Source organism: Curcuma longa, chromosome 15 (genome assembly GCF_044706935.1).
Source record: "Curcuma longa cultivar G26 ecotype Majalengka, Jawa Barat chromosome 15, ITB_CL_G26_1.1, whole genome shotgun sequence".
Lineage (NCBI taxonomy): Eukaryota > Viridiplantae > Streptophyta > Magnoliopsida > Zingiberales > Zingiberaceae > Curcuma > Curcuma longa.
The window spans coordinates 252540-267621 of NC_133875.1; the positions used below are offsets into that span (position 1 = coordinate 252540).

At 39.0% G+C, this 15082-nt stretch overlaps 2 protein-coding genes across 7 annotated transcripts; both read right to left on the reverse strand.

The window, feature by feature from the left end:
- Positions 1 to 850: 850 nt before the first annotated feature.
- LOC141846762 (cyclic nucleotide-gated ion channel 17-like) lies at positions 851 to 3485 on the reverse strand. 6 transcript variants are annotated; one of them, XR_012603359.1, is made up of 6 exons: positions 3204 to 3485; positions 2808 to 2905; positions 2260 to 2371; positions 1571 to 1671; positions 1173 to 1348; positions 851 to 1069 (listed from the first exon to the last, which is right to left on the reverse strand). XR_012603359.1 is itself a non-coding variant. In XM_074734803.1 (6 exons), the coding sequence occupies exons 1-5, from the start codon at positions 3204 to 3206 to the stop codon at positions 1276 to 1278; spliced, it is 387 nt and encodes a 128-aa protein (XP_074590904.1). In that variant the 5' UTR covers positions 3207 to 3485; the 3' UTR covers positions 851 to 1075; positions 1252 to 1275. The 6 variants fall into 6 exon arrangements, 3 of the variants coding, with proteins under 3 accessions (XP_074590904.1, XP_074590906.1, XP_074590905.1); XR_012603358.1 differs by having other exon boundaries at positions 851 to 1075; XR_012603360.1 differs by having other exon boundaries at positions 851 to 1075; positions 2808 to 2912.
- A 3608-nt stretch (positions 3486 to 7093) lies between these two features.
- On the reverse strand, positions 7094 to 8702 carry LOC141846459 (uncharacterized). Its single transcript, XM_074734508.1, has 2 exons — positions 8148 to 8702; positions 7094 to 8038 (listed from the first exon to the last, which is right to left on the reverse strand). Exons 1-2 carry the CDS (start codon positions 8700 to 8702, stop codon positions 7094 to 7096), a joined length of 1500 nt encoding a protein of 499 aa, XP_074590609.1.
- Positions 8703 to 15082: the final 6380 nt, after the last annotated feature.

Here is a 15082-nt window from a genome sequence, read left to right on the forward strand (position 1 = left end):
ATCAAGCACAATTGTAGCAACACCAATAGAGGAATGACACTGCCATGCAAAATTTTAAAAGATAGATGAGTCACATGGCTACTATTATCAGTCAACTTTAGTCTTAGGGCTCCAATCAGTCACCATCGCCACTATCTCAGTCATTTCTGAATCCCATAGGGGATGAGAGCGCTATTACATTCTGAGGTGGTAAAACTATTCCAGACCTCATACTTTAGACACCTATCTCAGTTTCTGATCAAGACATGGAACTCACTACAACAAAAACAGTCATAGACATCGGTGGAAAACCGATGTCTATGATCGGTGGAAAAAATCGACTGATGTCTATGAAGGCGTTGTAAAAGGTCTGACATTTTAGACATCGGTTTGTAACCGATGTAATACAACTCAACGACATCGGTTTGTAACCGATGTAAAACCGATGTAATATCACTCAACGACATCGGTTTCGCAACGGTGTAAACCCGATGTAATATCTGTTTAACATCAATTTTAACAACGGTTTTCGACCGATGTAATATCACAACGACATCGGTTTTGCAACGGTGTAAAACCGATGTAATATATGTTTAACATCAATTTTAACAACGGTTTTCGACCGATGTAATATCACTCAACGACATTAGTTCTGCAACGGTGTAAAACCGATGTAATATCTGTTTAACATCAATTTTAGCAACGATTTTCGACCGATGTAATATCACTTAACGACAACGCTTCCAAACCGATGTCATTGAATTTAAAACTGTTGTAATAACACTTATTTTTTTTATGTTGTTTGTAAATTATGATCGAGCAAGATGACAAAATTATCATAATATTATAAATTCACCAAACAAATCACAAATAGAAAAGCACCGATATATTTAATCACCTCAATATTTATAAATAACCAAAAGTAACTAACACAAATATTCTTCTTGCAACATATTACACATTCCCTCAACGTTTTCATCCTCAGAAGGATCACCTTCAGCCCCATCGTCCTCTTCCTAGTCTTCGCCATCTTGTTCATCATCATCCTCTTCGTCCTCATCTGAATCATCATCATCCTCTTCGTCCTCATCTGTTCCTAAAAGGCAAGAGACTTTTTCAGCAAACGGATGTAGATGCAAAAAAGTGAACTAACATAGTTTTGTACATATAAATACATATAAAAACTAAGATACCTGCAATTTTGCTTCTTTTGTTTCAGCATGAGCATTGAATTTCTAAAAAGAAGCTACCATGTTACTTATGTCGTTTTACCATTTGACCCTATCTTGAGTGTCATTATGATGGTGTCTTCGCAGTACATTGACCACCCATAGAAAAGCAGTTCCAAGATAACAACATATTCCAAAAGCTACACAGACAAGCAGAATATAGTATTATTTTCTTAAACGGCAGAAGCAAGACCATATATTTCATTCAAAACAAACCGTATATTTTTTTTTAACAAAACAGAGATAGCCTATAGGGGAAACTATATTTTAAAAGGCGATTTCAGGAGGCAAAGGGAAGTGATTCATTTTCCATGATCCATTGGGAATAAACAAAAGAAATCAGTAAGAATAATTGTGAATACCTTCTTGCTTCTTCATCTCTCAGTTTAGCATCCATCTCCTTGCTTGGTGGATACTTTGGGAGGCTTGATGGTTCACATGCGTATGGTGGAGTGTTAAAGAACTGCACAAATCAAAACAGGTAATGATTACAGTATAAAAATATATATTAACAGAGAAAACAAAAATGCAAAAGTTTCAAATACATTATTTGGGTCAGAATGAAGCATATCACAACAAAATAAATGTTAGAAGATAATTATTATTTGTAGATAGCTGTTATATGAAGATAGTTGTTAGGAGACCCTTCTTTAATGCAGCTAAGACACTAGTATTATTGCACTTGTGTTATGTCCCGACAAGGATAACATAAACTCAAGAGGCAATTATACTATAGCTCCCTTCCACAGGACCAGTAATAATGGAGTTTTGTGTCCTAGAATAAATCCTGAGTTGGCAAAAGAAGCATGCAGGATGTAATAACAGAAAATTCCAGGGTAATTTGATAAACATATAATAGTTCATATTACTAGGCAAAAATAAAATAAAATAGAAATGGGCATTAATATCACATGCACCATAATCAATCAACTAAATCATTTTGCAAATCCTGTTATTATCATTTTCCACAAAAAAAAGTGCAGCTTGATTGTGCTTTTGAAATTGAAGGTTAACTCAAGAAAATAGTAGCAGATAGAGTTTAATATGCTACCTGCATATTTCCAATCAAGTGTGCAAACAAAACTAGTCCAAGAATTGCTATCAGAATAGCAAATAATGTCTCCCCAACGAAAGTGCTTGTCGTCAAAGTCTGACCATAGGAACTGATAAAACAAATGAACAAATAAATAAATAAGCTGACAAATGATAAAAGGCAAAAAATTAAGCGAAAGATTCTTTTTTGTTTCACTTTCTAACTAAGCAAACAATATATGAGGTAAACAGAGACTTACGGTAATGTGATCCTTGGACAAAAAGAGACCATGAACTATATTACATTCTAGAACTAAACAACAATATAACTAATATATCAGAGTGTCACTCTATAAAATATTCATACTGCATGACTTATTCAAGTCATATGGTGCAACATCTTTAAAGACACTATACCTGGTCCTTTTAGGATGAAGTTTGATCTGAACATTATGTTTACATAAAAGAAAAGAGAAGAAACTAGTCCAAATCCATGCCAGCCAATACTGAGAAATATAAAATGAACTATACTGTCATTACAACAATATGTTTGCAAAGTATTTGTACCTCAGGTTTTGCAGACCCCACCAAAGACAATAAAAGTATTTTTTGATGAATTCAGTAGAGAGAGCTCCGTTGGTTATTGCATTCTTGAAAATACCATACTGGAAACTAGAAGTGTTGTTATTAGGATCACATAAACATGAGGTAGATAAGAATAAGAAGCAAAACAAAACAGTAAAAGAAAATGGATAACATCATTGCGTAGATTGACTTCCTCTCTAATGTAAAGACATATGCAAAACAAATACCATGAGCTCCAAAGTAGAGATTGGTCCAAACATCACGGCTTGTATTAACCAACAACAATGTTTCTTTTCACATCGTAACAGTTACTTTCAACAAAACCAAACCCTAGTGACAACAAAATAGGGAAATCGGGTCATACGAACGAAGTTATACCATCTCTAACGCTTGACTTCAGGCGTTCGCCGAAATCATGTTGCAAAAGCACAACCCTAACAATGTCCTCAGCACGATCCTTAAGTTGAAAGCTACTGGAACACACTACAGCAACATGGAGGATTACCAAAATCCAAAAAAGAGCAGGATAACAAGTAGTTCGGAAGGGGAGAAAGACAAATTGTAAGTCTTCAACTACAATTTAGGGTGCGAGAAAGAAGGGCAGAGCAACCTCCCCACTCGACGGCGACGGGATGTGTTGAGGCGGCGACGGGATGTGTTGAGGACGGATGTGCTAGTGTAAAATCTATAATTAAAGCATTTAATTATAACTAACATAAACATTTATAAAAAACGTAAATATCATAAAATTTATAAATGACATTTATAAAACATATTCAAATTATAAATGACATTTATAAACGATAACATTTATAAATGAAATTTATAAAACATATAATTAACGTATAATTAACCTAAATATTTATAAAACATTTAATTAAATTTTATAAATATATATGAAATTTTTAATAATTTATAAATATTTATTTATATTTATATAATTTGTATTAATTTATTTCAATCAAGATAATTTGAGATAAATACTTTTTTACCGTCTTATTTGAATGTCTTATATAATTATATCTTTAACCGTCTTTATTAGGTGTCTTATTTAGTTAAATTTGAGACAACATTTTAAATACTGTCTTAATTTAATGTCTCAATGTAAAATTTTAAGACACCTATAATTACTGTCTTAATTACAAAGTATTTGAGATGAATTTTGTCACTGTCTTAAAATTTTTGTCTCAAAAGCTTAGTTTTCTAGTAGTGGTAGGGAATTGAAAAACGAGGGTCTAGGGGTTTTAGAAGCGCGTAGTGGAAGAAATATTTGGAGGGAGCTTCCCAACCCGTTGTTATAGCTTCCAAAACCGTTGTTGAAAGCGCAAATAGACAACGATTTTAAATTGTTGTTATAGCTTCCAAAATCGTTGTTGAAAGCGCACATAGACAACGGTTTTCAAACCGTTGTCTTAGTCTTCAAAAATCGTTGTTAAAAGCGCACATAGACAACGGTTTACTATTTCTACACCTAGTTGTCTTGTTTGCTTGCTTGCTTTCAGGTGAGACTATAGTGCATGACATGAACATTTGAGGAGCCATTACTTGAAGACAATCCAGAGATTATCAGAACATTCTGCACTTTACAAAGAACCTAGAAGAATTCAGTGATCAGTATCATGACATTCTATAACAATTTCAACTACGACAACATAACTCTCGGTGTACCAGATTTTGTTTATCAATCTTCTTGCATCCAATATCCTGAACCTGAAGTGGATTTCGAGCTTAGATTAGAGAGTTGATAGTACTAGAATTTTCATGGCTTAGCAGCTCAACTGATGCAAGTGTGTAGAATATGTGCTAGTACATCACATCCCACTAACATCTGCCCCTCATTACAACCAGATAAATGATTTCCTTTCCGAGATCAGGTGGTAGCATCAAACATGTATCAGAGCAGCCCTCAGTATCATAACAACCCTATGTCATCTACCTACAATCCTGGATGGAGAGATTACTCAGATCTAAGATATGAAAATAATTTTAAATAGCAGCCTAATTTTGCACAACAACAGTCATTCCAGTCTTGTCTAACAAACTTTCAGAGGCCGCTAGGATCCCAGAGTAACCCAATTCAGTATGAGCCTCTACAGGTCCAATATTCCTATTCTATTCCTGGGCCAAGTCAATCAGACCCTTCCACACAAGAGATGAAGGACATGAAGTAGCAACTTCTCTTACAACATCAAGCACAATTGTAGCAACACCAATAGAGGAATGACACTGCCATGCAAAATTTTAAAAGATAGATGAGTCACATGGCTACTATTATCAGTCAACTTTAGTCTTAGGGCTCCAATCAGTCACCATCGCCACTATCTCAGTCATTTCTGAATCCCATAGGGGATGAGAGCGCTATTACATTCTGAGGTGGTAAAACTATTCCAGACCCCATACTTTAGACACCTATCTCAGTTTCTGATCAAGACATGGAGCATGAACTACAACCAGAATCAAACCCATCAGTGTCAGTGCCATTTCCCCATAGAGCAGGACTTCCTAAGCACTCGCTTCTTGATATTGATATCCTTGATGAGTTAGAATGTGATACAGATACATCCTTGATTGAGCTGGATACCAACTCTAAGGTAATAGATGATGATTCTTCTTGTGTCACTGATGATGTTGTTGATGCTTGTGTAGGGATCTCTATAGTGGAAACAGGTCCTGAAAAATTACTTCCATCCCTTGTTGAACCTCCCAAGGTTGAATTAAAACCCCCACCAGATCACTTGAAGTACGTCTACTTGGGGAAAGAGCAAATCTTTATTGCTGAGAACTTGGAGGCAGATCAAGAGGAAATATTGTTGGATCTTCTGAGGCAGTATTATGAAGACATGGGATGAACCATTACAAATATTTCTGACCTCAGTCCCTCCTTTTGTATGCATAAAATTTTCTTGGAGGAGGATAAGAACCCATTAAGGCAACCACTCAAGCATTACATATTTTGGATCAAAGAATTCTGGGCAGTCAAGTGTTGTAGCCTGGATATGGATCTAGCTGAAATTGAGATGAAATTAAAGATACAAGAATTGGAGGAACTAAGACTTGAATCCTATGATAACTCATGAAATTATAAAGAGAAGACCAAAGCATATCATGACAAGCATATACTGCGGAAGGAATTTTAAGTAGGTCATAAGATTTTGTTATATAACTCTAGACTCCAATGGTTTTCATGTATATTGAGATCAAGGTGGAAAGGTCCTTTCTATACTATTCATATTTTTTCCTTTGGAATGATTGAGTTGCAGGACATGACAAATGGAAGGACTTTCAAAGTGAATGGACACCGTCTGAAAAAATTTCATGATGGAGTTATGCAGACGGTGTTGGAACGACAAGGACTCAATAACCCCATCTACCCAACTTGAGAGGAGTTCATTCATTTCTTCTTTTTATTTTCCTACTTTAGTTGTTTTGTTTTGTGAGTAGCATATTTGATTTTTCATTTATACAGTGTTAATAATTGTGGTTTCATTTCCTTAACAATTCATACGATTCTTTAGGAGATATGGAAGTTAGTTAAGTTTGATTATCATGTTTTGGATTCTATGGCATGCTTAGACACTTTCCATGCATATGGTCATTAGTGTGATGATGGATTCTAATTGATTGACTTTACTTGATGATTTATACACCTAGTGAGGATTTATCCTGTAACGCCCCCCCTGTTTCTTATACTAGTAGGGAGACGTTACGTATTAAACTTTCCTTAACTTTTACTCATTAAATAAAATAACTCAAATAAACTTTTCTTTTTCTGTTTCAGAATGCGGAAGCAAACAACTTCTCAATGTTCTTCATGTTGACGTGTGCGAGTCGTCGATGCCACAACCATTGTTCATCTTCCTTGGACATAAGACATCTCAATTGCAAGTTAGAAATATTGCAAAATTTCACTTGATAAATGTTGTCCTTCCTTAGTCCTACTAGCATTGTAGTGTTTGTCTCATTATGTTTGATGAGACATTGAGTTGAATAAAATTCAACTCTATATCCTTCATCGCATAACTGACTTACACTCAATAAATTGAAAGCCATACCTTTGACTAACAAAACATTTTTAATCCTAAATTGTTCAGAAATACAAATGTCTCCTACTCCTATCACCTTAAGTTTACCACTATTTCCGAAAGAAACAGTACCTTTATTTCTGTTTTTAATCTGGGCAAACCTTGAAGAGTCTCCGGTCATATGCTTGGAGCATCCACTATCAACAAACCAAATGGTTGAACGCTCCCCCTTGACCGGTCCCTGTTTCAAACACGAAATATACAATCCTTTGGAACCCAGATTTTGGGTTCATTAGCATCTATAAGATATTTCTTAGGAATCCAGGCTTTAGTTACTTTAGCTTTAGCACTGTTAGTTCTATTAACTAAGGACATAAAGCTAAATTCCTTTTGCTTAGGTTTGTACCCTATCCCAGCTTTGTTATAGACTGCTCTTTGAGCATCTAGGATCATGTTCAGGGTGTTAGAGCTTGTAGTGAACTTCTCAAGTGTGCACTTGAGATCATTTACTTGTTCTAGCAACAAGTTATTTTCTTTTCTAAGCTCCTCAACCTGAGATTCATTAGTCTCATTTTCTTCAGAAATTAAGGTTGATTTTCTAAGTTCTTCCAACTCACATTTTAAGAGTTTAACCTTATTCTTAGATCTACTTAAAGCATTAGTCAAGCATGCTATCGTTTCATATAACTTATCTAGCTCGGGAGAAGTTACCTCATCATCATCAGATGATGTGACTTCCTGTGATGTTCTGGACATACTTTCATCTTCCTCTGACTCTGAGTCATTTAGAGCCATTAGTGCCCTATGCTTAGTCCCCTTTTTAACTTCATCCTCTGAAGAGCTAGAAGAAGAATCATCCCACGTCGCCTTCAATGCCTTCTTCCTTCTCTGCTTGTCTTCTTCCTTTGCAAGATCAGGACATTCGCTTCTTATGTGCCCTTTCCTGTTACATTCAAAGCAAACCATATCAGTTTTGCCTCTGACTTTAGTTGATGACTTACCCTTTTTGTCCGCGAAGATTTTCTTCACGTCATTCTTATTGTACTTTCTGCTTCTCCTCATCATTCTCCTCACGAAGTTAGCTATTTCGCTGGAGGATGACTCATCGTCTCCATCGCTGCTTGACTCAGATGAGGATGAAGATGACTCCCTCTTTTTCCTCTTTCTTCCTGTTCTCCTTGCGTCGATCACCTGCAATAAAGGCAATACCTTTCTCTTTTGGACCTTTATTAGCTTGTTCATGCAGCTCCATTTCACAAAATAACTCATCTAGTTTTACTTTTGATAAATCCCTTGATACTTTGTAGGCATCTACCATAGATGACCACAATGTATTTTGGGGAAAAGCTTTCAGAGCATACCTGATAGTGTCCCGGTTTTCCAGACTTTCTCCAATCGAGTGAAGCCCATTTAGCAGTTCCTTGATCCTTCCGTGCAGTTCACTAACAGTCTCGTTGTCCCTCATAGCAAAGTTTTGCAGCTGGTTCATATACAGATCTCGTTTCGCTATTCTCGAATCTCTTGTGCCTTCGTTGAGCTCTATCAGTTTATTCCAGAGATCTCGAGCACTGCTAAACGGTCCAACCTTGTTGAGCTGGTCCTTTGCCAGACCACACTGCAGAGTTACCGTGGCTTTGGCATTTGCTTGAGCCTTGCGTTTTTGTTCAGTAGTCCACTGTGCAGATTCAAGGACTTTTCCTTCAGCATCCTTGGGTGCTGTAAATCCTTCCATCACGGAGAACCACATATCTATCTCAGTCATGAGATAGTACTCCATTCGACTTCGCCAGTAGGCGAAGTTGTTGCCGTCGAAGTAAGGTGGACGTTGTGTGCTGTAGCCCTCTTGCATCGCCATTTGAGTTTGCTCTAGCGGTTGTGAATCCGGTGAAGAGCAACCTGGCTCTGATACCACTTGTTGGATCTTGTTGGCGTCGCTAGAAGGGGGGATGAATAGCGTCGATTGCTCAATAGCGATCTTGAGTTGCTCAGCGGAAAATTTGATCAAGACACAGCACACAGCGATTTACTTGGTTCACAGTTCCCCACGAACTGCTACGTCCAAGGCCTGCCTCTACTTTTCTCCTTCGCGGTAATTCACCGGAGGTGGAGAAACCTCTTAATACAACGTTACAGAACAGTACAGCAAGAACTTACAGTAGAGAAATATTTGAGAAGAAATACAATAGATCTTAGAATTGAGAGCTCTCCTTCTCTTTTCTTTCTGATTGGCCTTGTAGAATCTTTGGAGCTTGAAGAATTTTGGACCAAGTTGCAGGAATATCGCACTTGTAGAAGATGATTCGTATTGTTGGAAGAAGCCATTGAAACCCTTTTATAATGACTGGTTATCTAAGGTTTCGAGTCTGCACAGTCGAGTCCACTCGACTGGCGACTCGACTAGGTTCAAATTAAGTCGCCAACGGTAAGATTTCTGCATTAATTACATACTTGATTTTGAAATCTTGCCCGTTTTAACTTAGGTCCAGTCGAGTCACTGATATGACCGACTCGACTGATGGCCTCCAGTCGAGTTGGCACTCGAGTGTCACCTGCGTCTGCCACCCGACGGCCATATCCAGTCGAGTCTCCAGTCGACTCTGACTTGCTTCTGTTCAGTTTTCTCAACCCAGTCGAGTCGCCAACTCGACTGCACAACTGAACTAAGTACCAGTCGAGTTTCAACTTGCTTCTGTTCATGATCTTTCAATCAGTCGAGTCGCAGACTCGACTGATAAGGCCTCCAGTCGAGTCACAACTCGACTGTACCTTGTTTTGACCACTCTAAGGCCAAAACATCGCCTAGTAAGATGAGTCTACCCTTGACCCTTTACCTGACGACCGTGAACTGCTGTTCACATGCCTGGAATCTCATCCGGGACTTCTTCTGCCAAGACTCCTCGTCTGGGACTTCTTCTGCCAAGACTCCTCGTCTGGGACTTCCTTTGCCAAGACTCCTCGTCCGGGACTTCCTTTGCCAAGACTCCTTGTCCTCGGGACTTCCTTTGCCAAGACTCCTCGTCCGGGACTTCCTTTGCAAGAGACATCGCCGACTTCACTGCCAAGACTCCTCGTCCGGGACTTCCTTTGCCAAGACTCCTCGTCCAGGACTTCCTTTGCTAAGAGACCTCGCCTCCAGGACTTCACTGCCAAGACTCCTCGTCCTGACCTACAAAGGGTTTCCTGAAAAATACATCTCAAGCAACCATGTGAGATAACATTGAAAATAGATTGGCTTGATTATCACTTAGACTTAAACCTTTGTCAAACATTGAAACATTAGATTGATTGAACCTTGATTGCACTAACATGTGGTAATTTTCCTACAAGGAATAAAATGAGCCATTTTAGAAAATCTGTTCACAACAACAAAAATAGAATCCATACCTCGTTTTGATCTAGGTAAGCCTACAACAAAGCCCATCAAATATCCACCCAAGGTTCACTAGGAATTGGTAAAAGTGTATACAATCCATGAGGTAAAGATCTAGATTTTGCTTGCCTACATGTGATACACTTCTCACAAAACTTGACTACATCTCATTTCATGTGAGGCCAAAAGAAATGCTCAACCAAAACATCTAAAGTTTTTCTTACACCAAAATGTACCATTAGTCTCCCACCATGAGCCTCTTGGATTAATAATTCTCTCAATGAACAATTAGGCACACACAACCTATTGACCCTGAAAAAAACCCCTCACGCCTATAAAACTTCCCAAATGTAGCATGTTCACAAACTTCAAATACATTTCCAAAGTCAGGATCATTAGAATATAGATCTTTAATGTATTCAAAACCTAACAATTTAGTGTTCAATGTCACGACCCAGGAGATAGCCGTCCGAAAAATTTCAACAGCACCTCCCCAAGTATCCCTGACAATTCCCTGAATACAAACATGAATATACATCGGCCACATGCGACCGGAAATATGGACTACACGTCCAATCATACTCACAACATACATATCATAACAAAGAACTCTACATACAAGGCCTACACGGCCACATGCAAATAAACTAACACATCCTATATTATAATAGATCACCACGAGAAAGCCGAAAAACCATACATACGGAAACCCACATGAGATACAACCACGCAACGGAAAACGCGACAAGAACCACACCAATGTATATAATCTGTCTACACCATACTGAATGTAATGAATGCTAATACAACCATATCGAACTACTACTAAAATGAATAACTTAAATCTACCAATTCTTCTGATGTGAGATGGCACAGCTGGCAGATCCCTGGCATCATCTGTAAGCTCCTACCTGGTACCTGGGAAGACAGAAAAATCCCAGGGTCCAAAGAGGTGAGTACAAAACTCAGTGGGTAATATAGAAACAGATAGTGCATGAAGAGATAAATAAAGATAACAAGGATACATACCAAAGTTCAGCAAGATATCATAAATAACTCTGCAGGTAGTAAGCACTAGAATAGTCTCATGTAATGCATCATATGAATGACATGTCAAACAAAATGCAACAATCAAGAATCAAACAGATAAGCAATCAAATGCAGGATCAGTACGGTCCAATACATATATATAACATGCACATGATGTGCGTATGCATGATGCAACTGCCCCACACGCTACAGCACTCGTGCAAGCATCTGAGACTGGGTATGGCCGGCATCGGGGGATCAGTACTCCGCGCCCTACAACAAAGTAGTCCGGTGATCCAAATCGAGGGATCAGTGCTCCGCGTCCGGTGATCCCATATCCTATGGCCGATATCTGTCCTCTAATACTCTCCGAGTACCACCCCTAACCGGTGTCGGGATCAGATCATCGACTCGGCTGCGTACACTGCCATACAGCCATCGACTGCGTACACTGCCATACAGTCGCCATCAATATGATGGAAGTAGGGGTCATAACCACCTATATCAATATACTACTAAAGGCCAACTATAGACACGATAGACCCACATCATTGGGATTTACAATCGTTATCACACGTCATGATGAGATGTTCATTTCATAGTCATTAGCACCTACCAGGCTAATCAATAATTGTAGGTATAGGTCATAATAATCTCAAGTATCATACAAAAAGAACTATAACAATAATTATCACAATTGTCATAACCAGAGTAGAAGCACAGTCAGGACATTAATCCAAGGTCAACAGACATAAGGTCAAGCAAGAGATAATCATGAGTGCAACTAAAGTATCCAGGTAGCAAGGAACAGGAGTACGATAAGGCATAAAATTAACAATGATAGAAAGTAACATGCACTGGGAAAGAACTGAACTGTGTTGACCAAACACAGGGATTACCCACCTGATTGACGAATCGTCGCAATAACAATCTCTCCGTATCAATCAAAGTCCTGAAATTTACAATTACAACACTGCTAAGCATACTATTATGTAAAGGTCTATCCAAAAATCCTAATGGATTCTAAGGTGTTATAACTCAATTAACCCTACTATTCTTTTTGGTTTACCACCGTATCTCAATTAATTTGACATCAATCATTTCACCTACTTAAATTTGATTAACACTTGTTAATTTGAATCATGCTAAGGACTAATTGAGATCCAATAACCCATCCAAACAACTCTAACCGAAACACATTCTTCACATCCCTCTTTAATTGCATTTTCATCATCTATTAATCTGATTAAGACTTCAATTAATCCCTCAAAGTAAATACTCAATTAATAAACCTATCTAATTATCAAATACACAGATTAACCCTAAATATTAATTTGATCAATTAACTACTCATAAATCATTCAACTTAATGAAGTGTTTACTAAGCTAATCAATCAATGAACTAATTAAAGGAATTAACTACCAATTATTAACTAATTAACAACTGTTAAACTGATTACCAATCCAATTAAACTAGTTTGATTATCTTAATCACATACCATTTGTTTAAGCCCTAAATCAATTTAACTACTCAATAACCATTACTATTTACCGGGCCGGCGGCAGGGCTTCTTCGGGCCGGCGGAATCGAGCAGGAGAACGGCGTCGCTGCTAGTCTTTCCACGCGACGGCGGCAAGTGGTGTCGGCAGCGAAGGGCAGAGGTGCGGCGGCAACAAGGCAGCAGAGGAGCGGCGGTCGGTGTCTTCTCTGGGCGGCGAAGGGAATGGCGGCTGGACGTAGGATGCTGGTCTTCCTCACGCGGGCAGGACTTCGGCGGAGCAGGGAGCGTCGGCGACAGACGGAGAGGAGCGGGTGGCGGCTAGGGTTCCGGCGGCGTGGCAGCAGAGAAGAAGAAGAAGAGAGGCGGAAGAAGGCGCGAGGAAAGGGAAGAGGGCTACGGCGTCGGGTTCGTGAGGGAATAAAAGGGCTACGACACTGTTTTAATAGGGAATGCACAGTAACCTAGCCCGATTAAATCTAAACCACCGCCGTTAACTAAGTTTCTTAGCGGCTAAACCCAATTAAATCCTAGGGTTTATTAAAACAATTGAACCGGTTACTGTAGCGAACCGGGTTCGACTTTGGTCTGCTTGGTTCACTAATCAAACAACCTCGGATTTGACCCAAACCAGTTTCGTTGGATTCGTCTTCGCGAGACGAACCTTTTCATCTAGTTTATTTTGTCAAAACCTCTCCCAGTACAAACCAAACTAACTTGGTTCAGTTTGGTTCACTAACTAAACAACCTCAGATTTGGTCCAAACAAGTTTTGTTTGATTCGTCTCTGCAAGACGAATTTTCTCATCGCGTCTGGTTCGACAAAACTCTCATCCATCATGAATCCACTTAAACCGATCCACTTAAATACTTAGACTTTACTTCCGTCCTATGTTCCGGATTCTATCCGCTCCGAAAAGCATAGAACCCCACAGGACAAAAATTTTATCCCGCCTGGATCAATTGACAAAGTCTACAAAAGACTAAGTCAATCGATCCTTCAGGATCGCCGATTCCTAAATTACTATCTACGGTTTACGACTAGTTCTAGGTAAAAAAAAAACTGCGGAAAAATAAATCATACCCGAACCTTGTTGATAACCTCGGAGCCTTCCGCTGTATTCCTATCTTCTTCCTGGACGTTGGGTGGACAACGATCTTCCAGAACTTAAGGACTGCAACCTCCGGATGAAGAAACCTTGGATCGCCTTTCTTCTTCTCGCAGCAGCTTCGCCTTGTCTCGTCTCCTTGCTAGGATCCGGCCACCACCTTGGGAAGGAGGTTCGGCCACCTCAAGAGAAGAAGGAGAAGGGGGCGGTGGAAGAAGAAGAAAAAGAAAAGGAAGAAGAAAAGGGAAGGGGGCGGCGGCAACTAGAAGAGAAGGAGGAGTTTCCGAAATCGTTTCGGTTTCTCTTCTTCTCTTCTTGATCTTGATTGCTCTTGCCGTCCACCCCCTCCCCTCTTTTATAGCCTCACGCCCAAGACCAAGCTCTCTTTGCCAATTCAAAATTTTTCTTTAATTTTGATTGATTCCGCGAACCAATTCTAAATTATAGAAACTTCTTAAATCCTGGCCTTTAGATTGTCTTGCTTGGTTTCTAGCCGTTAGATCTTTTCAGAATTATTTAAAAAATAATTCCAAACCTTATCTTAAGTGGCCGGCCACCTATGGATGAGATTTGGTTCAATCCTTGAACCAACTTTATATTAAAGAAGAAAATAAAACCGAACCGAAGAGATCTCATCCGTCGGATGCAACTTAATCTCATCTAACGGTTACGATATAATCTCCTTTAATATAACTTAATCTCCTTGATCCAATGGCCATGATTAACTCCCTTGGGCGTGTGGTTCATTGAACCATACCTGGTTCACCTCGTGAACCGGTTCTTCCTTCCAAAGAGAATTAAAACCGAACCGGAGAGATCTCGTCCATCGGACGCGACTTAATCTCATCCAACGGTTCTAATCTATTCTCTTCTATTCCTCTTTATTTATTTCGATCCAATGGATGCAACTTGATCTAATCCCACGGATACAAGCTGATCTCATCCATTAACTCATCCTACGGTCGAGAACTAATCTCATCCAACGGTTGAGATTAAATCTCATCCGACGGCTGAGAACTAATCTCATCCGTTTGATTGCATCCTTTTGAAGATGTCTTTAGGCTACAGTGGGGACCTCGAGGAGGTATTGGATCTGGCCTTCTGATGGGTTTCGGATCCCGTATTCAACCCCGAATACACACCTACATCCATCAACAACGATCCATTCCACTAGAGGATCATTGTTGCACTACCAATCCAATCCCCAAATTACGTTATGGGTTCTTCTC